Below are 10,247 nucleotides of genomic sequence, written 5' to 3'. Positions count from 1 at the left end.
AGAACTTCAGCACCCCCAAGGGCCTAACCTGGAAGAAAGGGATGTACTTGGTAGGAGGAGTCATTGTGATTTTGATAGCCTTTTGGCTGAGCATCTAACATTGTACATCCACATAATGGATTTTCCTAAATTTCTGTCTGCCTGCATGCAATTCCACTGCTCTATGTTGCCTGCAACATGCATCCTCCATATACTACAAGCAGTTCTTTCCCAGCCAGGCACCTTGTCGAGCCCTGGAACTAACTGCATGCTTCATCTCCCATCTCCAACAAACAGCTTCTGGACATTCTCAGTTCACAGCAGGAGGACTTCTTTCAGAAACATCAGGTCTTTAGAACTATTGAGGTGTAGTTCCCAGAAGAGGATTCTTTCTAGGCTTCACAAGTTCCTGCTCAGAAGCCACAGAGCACAGGGGCTGCAGCACAGGGAGAGCAGCAGAGTGTCCAGTCAGGGCTTCATATATGTGGGTTTTCTCCTTTGGACCTCACCAAAACACGGCCAGAAACGGCCCAAATCTCCAGTGGGCCAAGCTTGTCTGCCTGGCCATCAGGGTGCCTGGGTATTTGACATTCCTGATTTAGGGATGGAAACACTTATTCTGTGTTTCAGTGTTGCTGTATGAACCACAAAAGTAATACCCATTTCCTTCCTTGCAGAGCAAAAGGGATGAATTAACTAGTTTTTCCACAACTCTGAAGCACCAACACAGGTGTAAAAAAGGTTTCTACATTTTCTAGGCAATTCTTTTTTTTTTTTTTTTCTAAATTGCAGGGTGAAAGTACCTTAGAGTGATTTTTATCATGCTTTAGAAAGAAGAGAACGAACGTCAGCTTAGCAGTTGCCCAATTCTGTCCTATTTTTCTAAGCCCCTGTTGAGAGTAGCAAGGCAAGAGAGAAAGTAACTATGCTCTTTGGGAAGAGCACCAGGTATAAAATGTGAGGAGAAAATTATGTTTTGGGTATAAGTTCTGTTATTGCTTCTTAAACTTTCCACAACTGCCTACGTCAAGTTCTCCACGTGAAGCAGAAGGCTTTCATAGACGCATTAGCACCACATGTGTAGGCAGAGCCTGGCAGCAGAGCTCACAGAACCTACGGTGCACCTGGGCTTTTAGGGATCCAGCCCAAAAAGCTAGCAGTAGGAAACTAAACCAAGAAAAACTGGTGGGTAAAAATGTACAAGTGCAGTGTTTACTATTGCTCACTTTTATGGGCAGATTATTCTGTATCTTCTTCCACAGGAATAAAATACCATCTTTTCTAACACGCAAAGAAAACCCCAGAACCACTTGAAAAAGTGGTGCCTGCAGCAAATGCTTGGTAACAGGATGCACATTTGTACCAAACTAGAAGACGCCCTTCTGGAAACTCAGTGGCCTGTACAATGTTGAGGCAAACACACGCAGGCAACAACGTGCTCCTCAGCTGCCGTTATTAGTATCGGGTTCTTAGTTGTCCTTTTAGTTACATGTCTTTCCTTGTTGTTTCTTTGTTACAGTGTTTTGTTTTTTTTTTTTTATGCCCTTGCCTAGTATAGTTGTACTTAAACACAGTATCAAGCTGGTTTTAATCTTGTAATACAAGAGCCATGAATCATGTTATCAGAGTATACATGGGCTTGTATAGCTTTCGTATTCCCACCCCCCACCCCAAATCAAATCACTTTAATTTGTAGGGCAGGGCCAATGTCATTGTTTGCAAGTGTCTAATATGCCACCATTATTCCAACTACCTCAGATCTTTCAATAAAACTGCAAGAAAAAGAAACATAACTTGTTTTGGTTTGGGTTGGGGTATTTTTTTTGAAAATACACCTTTAAGATATGCAACATCTTTCATAATTATCTCTTGTAAAATTTGCTCTTCACTGTAATAGTCTACATATCAGCTCACATCATGGAAAAAACAATCTCCAGCCTTTAGTTTGTGTGCAGTTGGTAAAAGAATTAAGCTCTGAATAAAATTAATTTCTGAACAACTTGGGTCTCCGAACATGTTCCAGCTTCGGGTGAGGTACTTTGCTATGATGAGTTTCAGAAAACATTATCCAGGTTACATTCTGTTTTTAATTAAATATAATTCGGTAAACCAGGTCAGTTTATTGTATGCTTTATCATTTGCCATTCAGGGTTTTGAATTTTAACTGGAACATGGTAGATCAGACCTTTGGTCTAGAAAAATTTATTTTTAAGTGTATTCCAACATGTAGTTTTGAATTTTTTTCCTCAAACTACAAGACTTTTAAACTATTTTAAAGAACTCAGCCTTCTGTTTACAACTTGGTTGTCAAGTAATTATAATGTTTCCCTTTTGAAAGTCTCTCCAATTGTATTTTAATAATTAAACCCTCACATTTTACATTTTCAGAATGTGAAATTCCCTCATATTTCACAAAAAGAAGAAAACCAAGAAGCAAACCCACCTCTCTGAGTTTTCTCAGTGATCTTGACAACACATTTCTTCCCACACGTGGCGAATGGGGACTTCATGCTGCAGTACCAGGTTTTACATCACCAGCCGTCTGCTATCCTAACGCTACACCTGCTGCTTCGTGAGTAAAAGAAAGTTCTCTCACACCATCTGATATGGGCATCCTCCAGTAACATTTTAATAGATGTTCTCCTGCATCATTTTAGCACTCTCCCTGCACACATACACCCCACTCCCCCCCTTCTACTCTCTAGCCTCTCATGTAAATGATGAAATGACCCTTTCCTGGCATGTCGCTCATCCCCACCCCATTGTGAAAGACAGCAAAGAAATAGTCCCAAGATCTATTTGCCTTACATTTCAAGAAATTTTCAGATTAAATAGGACTTGCCTCCCCTTCTGTGTCTAAAATAATTGTCCAAGATGAATTTGAAAGGCAGGGCAAGCAATTTTCATTCTACAATACTTGCATATTTTTAATTATAGTTCTATATGCACATTGCTACAGCACCATACCCATTTTCTGCTTCTTCAAATTGGCTATGGGATGACCAGCCCTAAGTTCTATGAAAAGAAATTGGGATACTAAAAAAGACCATTTTGTTTAATAGTAGTTGAAAACAACTCTTTCTGTGATTTCCTTTGCTATTAGAGGCCAGAAGCTGATTTATTTTGAACCTTAAATGATGGAAAATGAAAAGTTGAAGTTTAGCCTTTAACAAGGCTTAAAATTTTGATCAGTGCTAGACAAGCCTGGAGAGGTAGGAGTGCTTTAACAGCTCCCATACCAAGCTCAACAAGGGGCATTGTCAATGTCAAGGGAAGTCCATTAATTAAATAGCAAAGGAGGAAGGTAGGAAAGAGTGTTCACCTGGGCCCTCTGTGAAAGGAGACAACAATGACTTTTTAACAAAACTTTGACACACAGGGATGAAATACATTCACAAGTTTGCTTATGATGGTAAAGAATAATCTTGGCAATCTATAAATGACTAAAAAGCAGCATCCTTGCAGTGGAAAGCAGATTATCTAAGAAAATATTTAATAGGTGGAATTTTTAATTGGAAAAATTACATGCTTAGAAAATGAGCATGTAGCTTTGTAGCCCTAATCAGAAGTACAGCAATCTGAGTTGAGAACATACAAGTCAAAGCAAAAAAGTAATATGTGCCTGGTGTGAGGAGCAAAGCTGTACCTATGGAGCAGTGGATCCACTACCAAAAACTCGAATCAGCAAGATTTCCTGAACTCCACTGGGAAAAACAGCATTGGAGAACACAAGGAAAATGGCTCAGATCAAATTGTGAAAAAACCTGCAGGGAATGTGAGACAGAAAAGATGGTAGAAACATATGGGAAACATTTTTTGTTAAAGCAAATGAACTGGGGAGAAAATGTATTTTGGGATGATACTGAAGCACCCTGCAGTGGCCTGGCTTCCAAGAGAGCATTCAGCAGTGGCATGATTTGTTGACTGAAAGATGGGCATATGGATGATTTCAAGCAGACTGTAGCTTAATTGGCTAGTTTCTAGTCAATACTGCACATTTTCTTAAACTTTTTATTATTTTGCAAAAAGACTACTTTTGAATGAGAGGTTGGGTTGAACTTCATTGGAACTTTATTGGCATGGAGGGAAAGAACCAACAAGCAAACACAACAACACCCTGACAAGGGCTTCAGTCTGACCCTGGAAAAGCACTAAAATAAGATCTATAAGAAACTTAAAATGAAAGGAAAACTCAAACAAGGAAATTCTTGTTTCCCTTTGCTCCTTTCATGCTCTTGTAAATGGGACACAAACCCCAGAACATCAGCTATGTGCAGGTTAAAGGTGCTAATAATATATTAACTGGTAAATAATCTTACAAAACTCTTCAGTAGTCACGTTTCTTTGCCAGCTTATGATGGGTGGAGGAAAGAAGATTAAAAATGCCTCTCAACTTTTAACTTGCAGTGCTCTAGCTCAGAGCCAGGGACCTTAGAACTGTCTGCACTCAAAAGACCCTCCAGCATAAATGGACGTGATGCCTCCACTGGTAAAGCTGGCAAGTAAAGAATGCCCTTTAGGTATTGAACTTTTGAGGTGCCTGGAAGAAATGAACAGGAATGTTGACACCTTCCCAGTGTGACAGTGACATTTTACTCTGCTTCATGATCAGACTGAGAAATCTTTCTCCGTGTAGCTCTTCCACCATCAGTTTTTGTCTTCTATAGCATGCAGACCTTGCATGCCCTAAACAAAACCAGGTAATTGAGGTCAGTCTACCTTCCTCTAGGCAGTGCTTATTACCACATTAGATGATTTTATTCTCTTCAGTCAGTAACAAGACATCAGAAAATCCCTAGCTCAAACAAGAAGGTTAGACAGATATATACTCATGTATTTAAAACAATTCATGTTTATGAATCAGTGTTCTTTATACTACCCACTTCTCTGAGAAGGAGCCTATAATGACAGAGCTGGAGGCTGTGGCTACTTCCCACTTGTAAAGTAAGGCTATTGTTAATGATTGTAAAAATTGTTGCTGAAATCCTTGAGGCTAAAATAAGAGGAATAAGTTTGATTCATTGCAGTGGCTGGAGCTTTCTTAAAAACCAAATCATTAACTGAACTAAAATTTGAAAGCTCAAAACTCTGAAATCAAAGCCCTAACAGTTTCCTGTACAGTATCTTCAATGGGGGTGAACTGGGTCAATATAGGTTCTTCAGTTCAGAGTTAGATTTTAACAAGATAATTTATTCATTGGTCAGTGAAAAGTGACTAAAGCTGTGGTCTGAAATTCTGAAATGGAGAGATGCAAAAGGACACAGCTTTAAGCAGTGATTGAATTTTTATTATTGCCATCTTTGGTCTCTTAATTCTCCTATTCTTTGGGTTAACAAGCCCATTGTTTAAACTGTTTCATCATAAATCAAGTTCCCTAGGTCGGTGATATTCTCAGTGCTCTTTTGCAGAGTCAGTCCAGTTGACCTTGATCTTTCTAGAAGAGCAATGCTTAAAACTAGCTACAATGCCTCAGTCAAAGCCTGGCTTCAGCATGGGATGCCATGTCTTACAGGCAATGTCCTTGTTGATGTGTCTGCGTTTTTCACAGTTGCATGAAAAATGTTGCCTTGCACCCAGCTGGTGATTGACTGTAGCCCTGTGTGTGTTTCTGCTGATGTGTTACTCAGTCAGCATCCTCAGCCTGGATTTGTGCAGGTGTCTCAGATCAGTATCTTACCCTTCTCCCCACTGAGCTGAACCCTGTGTTGTAGACCACTCCCATGAGTGCTCATGTTCACTTTGAATTTGGGTTATGATCTGGATTAGACTCCAAAGTGCAGTCTGCAATGCCTTTCAGTTTAGTCTCCGTGCAGGAGTCACACAGTAAACATATTCTATTTCTTTTACTTAGGAGGACAGACCCATTAACTCCTCACAGATCTGTTTCAGGCTCTCTACAGGTACAAGGCAAGTATCTCTGCCATGGTGCACACTTCAATCATGTTTTTAAAGATAACTCTGTAACCAGCTGACTTCTAGAACTATAAAGGTTATTTTCTAAGATGAGGGGAACGGTGGGGAAAGAGAAGCCAAAACCCATCAGCAGCACAGACTAACTAGATTATATGAACTGCAAACACAGGAGAATACAGTGACTTTGGTAATGTAAGAATATCCCCATTAAAACCAAGAGATACTAATTTTCTTGCACATGCTAAAATTTTATAAAAGTAATGAGTATCAAAGACTAACATATGCAAAAGATGAGTCACAATCATGGAGGAAAATGTGCATGTAAATATAGGTACCAGGAGAACATGGGGAAGAAGATTAAGGAGGGCTAAATTCCTGTATGGGGAGGCAAGGCAAGTTTTCATTATGTTTCATTTTCTTTCCTCAATTCCCGAGCAGTAATATCTTGTATGGGATTTGAAGTAAACTTGTCCAAATAAAAATATAACAGTAAAACACCAAACACAGTAACGGTTTCCTCCAACCCTGATACACTTAAGATAGCCTGCCATAAAAGCAATCCCAAACATATTTCATGTTGCACAAATGATAGCAAGAATGTGGAAAATGGACAAGAGTCTCAGTATAATAACATATAGTGATTACAAGTGGTCAGAACTTAATCCGGAAGCAACACCAAGGTTTGGTGGACTAATAAGCTAAGGCACATGATGTGCCTTATGTTCACTGGAGCCACAGAGAGTATTAAAAGTCACAATGCAGTTCTTTATGATGCCCCATGGTACTCACAGCCCTAAGTGAGATGCCAAGATTCCTCCTGCAGCCATGGGAAGTCCTTAGGACCCATGAAACAGATTTACACGGTCCAGCATGCCGAACAAGAGGCAATGCACCTCTAAGTCAGCTAAGCCTTGCCATTCAGAGATAGTTATGCACATAACTCTAGGACAGAAGATACCAGCTTCCACTTGAGATTCTTGGTTGTAAACTGTCTCCTATGGTTTGTTGCCTAAGCCATTTTATTCCCTTCTCTCAAGACCCTCTACCCCCTCCCCAAGCAACCAAATGGATAGAGCAATGATGGAAAGGGCATACTGGGAGCATTATGCTCTAAGTACAAAATGCATCAGGAAAATGGGATCTCTATCCAAAAATCCCCCTTCTCCTCAAGTTGGAGGTAGGACTCTATCCCACACCTTCTCCAGCAGTTGTTCTCTCAGCCTCTGCAGAAGACTCTCCCTTTTATGACCTACTGTCTCATTTATCTTTCTGTGCAGTCTCAGCCTCTCTTCCCCATCAAGTCCCACTGAGCAATTTTTTTCAGATTAGAACTCCATGAGCAAAGATTAGAGGGGTATGGTACCCCCAAAACCATGTGCTTGCTCTGACTCATCAGGGCAGCTGCTCAGCGAGCCAGCCTTGTAAACAAACTAAAGCGTTCTCAGATCCAGCTTGTACTGCCACTAATAGAGAGCTGGTGCCTCACAAAAGGATGGGCAGCGACCGGTGGCCTAAGGAAGACAGGGAGGGAGCCGCAGTTAGACATGCCCGAGGTGTTGATCAGACCACACCCTCACCCACACAAGGATTTAGAACAGAAACGTACGTGAAAGCTAACGCCTAAATGTTTAAGGTGAGGATGACTCCAAAGGCACCATGGTGCTCTTCTGCCTCCTCCGCGGCCGCATCTGCAAACACCCCTCCCACGGATACCCTGCTGTAAGCACGGGGCGTCTTCAAAGGAGCCACTGTAAAGGAGGGGTGATGCAAGAGCCTCGAGCAGACATCTGCTCCGGTCAGTCTCCGTTACAGCAGCATCTACCTCGCTGCGCGAGGAAGGCTGCGCGTTAGCTGAGCGCTGCCAGCCCCGCTGCGGCCCGGGCGCGGCTGTCACTAGGTGTCCCCCGCGCTCCGGGGACGGGGCCCCAGCGCTGCGGCCGGAGCGCTGCAGGACCGCTGCCGCGCTGTACGGCAGCACGGTGGTCAGGGTAACACCGCCGCATCAGTATAGGCATAAAAGCGTATACGGGGAGATATGATATGAGGGTATCTATCTATAGCGCGGTAACAACCTTTCCAATAGCTGGCGACGGCTCAGCCTGGACCTCCCTCCCTTGTGAGAGCCTTGGGCGGGGAGCGTCCGTCCCCTCCGTACGGTGCCGGGCTCGGCGTGCTGAGCAGGACACACTCCTCTGCCCGGCCGCTGCTGTGGAGACACCGGGGGACTGCTGGGAACTTGAGGGTTTATTATCTTTGAGCTTAGTTAGAAGGGTCAGTGGTAAGTAGGTTGGAACAGATGCTCAAAATGCATCAGCACCCATGAAAGCGAAGCACCTGTGGATTTTGGGACTAATTCCAGCCCGAGGACTCCTATCCCCAGACGTGCAGTAACTTAAAGATCACGCCTACGTTGTCTTGAAACTTACGGCGTTTTTTTAAGAAAAGATCCTTCCTACGTAGAAGCCTACCTCCACATTAACAACAACAAAATCCCAGAAAACACGCATGATACTTTACGTCCAAAATGAGAATCCCCCTTTGCGATCTAACTCCATCAATTTCAACAGAAAAATAAACGAGCCTATTCCCATCCACCAGAATCCCCTCCCTCCTCGAAGAGAGGAGGCTCTCTGCACAGCCGCTTCTACCCGACTCGGCACCCAGACCCCACTCCCCCGGCCACCTCAGCCCCAGGAGGGTTTTGCGGTACCGGCGTGCGGTTTCCTCGAACAAAAGGGTAGGGCGGTGTCGGGGAACTTCCCGCAGGTCGATGCCGTCGGGGCACGTTGCTCCATGCGTGTCCCCGCGCTGTCCCCCCGCGGGCGGCGGACCGGGGAGGGGCGTCGGCGGGGGCAGCCCCCGGCCATTGATAACCCCCGGCCCCGCCGCCGGGGACTGCAGATCGCCGCGCACGCCTGTTCCCGGGCACCTCCACCCACCCCACAGCGCGCCGTGAGTGCCCTCGGGGCAGAGCGGAAAATACCAGGGGGCGTTGGGGGGAATCGGGTTCGGGAGGAAGAGACGGGGCTTTACGGGAGCGGGTCGCCGGGAGTCGTGTCTGGCTGCCGAGCTGCGGCCGCTCGCCGCTTTGATGCTGCAACCGACGGCTGCGGGCTCTCGGGCTCAAGCTGCGCGGGGGTACAGCTTCCCGGCTGGGGGAGTCCCGCCATCGGCGGTCCGTCAGAAGCCGTGGGGGGGACGGGGAAGAGTGGGAAGGGGACGGGACAAGTTAAAGCCCCGCGGGTTACGACTCTGGAGGGACAAGCCCGCTCTTCGCCCCTCTGCCAAAACAAAACCCCACCCGGCTCAGCCTGGCGCGACTCCGGGAGCTGCGCTCCCGCCGGGGCAGGCAGCGGGTGGGGGCAGCGGGGACACCTGTCCGCCAGCGTCGGTGTCTCCGCAGGGCGCGGAGGATGCGGCGGGCCGGCGGGCCCCGTGCAGGGACACTCCATCGCTGAGGCACCGGAGGAGGCTCCCGCGACGCCGAGGACATGAGGCTGCCCCTGGCCCTGCTGGCTCTGGCCACCCTCGGAGCTGCCGCCGCCAGCGGGGCGGGCCGGGAGGCAGAGGAGGCGACGCGGGCGGGGCGGTTCTCCACGCCGGAGCAGCACCGGTGCCGCTGGGAGTTGCGCTCGGCGGCCGGGGCCAGCGAGCTGCGGCTGAGCTGCCGGCCGCCGGCGGGCGGCGGGGCGGCGCGGAGCTGTGCCTACCGCGGGGAGCCGCGGCGCTGCCCCGCCTACGGCGCTCGCAGCCACCAGTACTGGCGGCAGATCCTGGGCCGGCTGCGGCGGCGGCGGGACCCGTGCGCCCAGGGCGGCCCACTCAGCGCCCGCCTCTGCGGCCCGGGCCGGGCGCCGCCCGAGGCGCAGCTCCGCCTGCTGCCCGGCCCCGGTTCTTCCCCGCCGGCCGCCACCGCGAAGCCCACCGAGGACCCGGCGGAGACCTACTGCGCCGAGCGGTGGCACTCGCTGTGCAGCTTCTTCGTCGGCTTCTGGGAGGGCTGAGCCGCCCCGCCGGGAGGGAGCGCGGCCACCTATTCCCCAGCCGGGGCTTGCGCTGCCCGGCCGCCGCGGTCCGTCCCCCCGGCCTTGCCTGCCCTCACCCACCTGCCACCGGTGCCCGCCCTCGCTGTCACCTGCCCTCTTTTCTTCTCCAATAAAGCGGTAACTATTTTACAACAAGCAGCTCACGTAGCTCTTTTCTCGGCAAAGCCCTGACGTGCCCGCAGCACCGTTGCGCTGCTGAGCAAAGCGTGTGCCGCCTGTCAGCTGAGGGCGCAGGGGTTCGCCTCTGGGCCGTGCGCGCGGCTCTGCGTGCTACAGCTTCCACAGGGCAAACACCGACAGCGATTTGC

At 47.6% G+C, this 10,247-nt stretch overlaps 1 protein-coding gene across 1 annotated transcript; it reads left to right on the top strand.

Moving 5' to 3' along the window:
* Nucleotides 1-9,384: 9,384 nt before the first annotated feature.
* FGFBP3 (fibroblast growth factor binding protein 3) lies at nt 9,385-9,897 on the top strand (the record flags this gene model as incomplete). Its single annotated transcript, XM_084264534.1, has 1 exon — nt 9,385-9,897. The coding sequence occupies one exon, from the start codon at nt 9,385-9,387 to the stop codon at nt 9,895-9,897; it is 513 nt and encodes a 170-aa protein (XP_084120660.1).
* Nucleotides 9,898-10,247: the final 350 nt, after the last annotated feature.

Source organism: Gallinula chloropus (assembly GCF_964237585.1).
Source record: "Gallinula chloropus genome assembly, chromosome: 5".
Taxonomy (NCBI): Eukaryota; Metazoa; Chordata; class Aves; order Gruiformes; family Rallidae; genus Gallinula; species Gallinula chloropus.
This window is presented reverse-complemented; position numbering and strand designations above follow the sequence as displayed.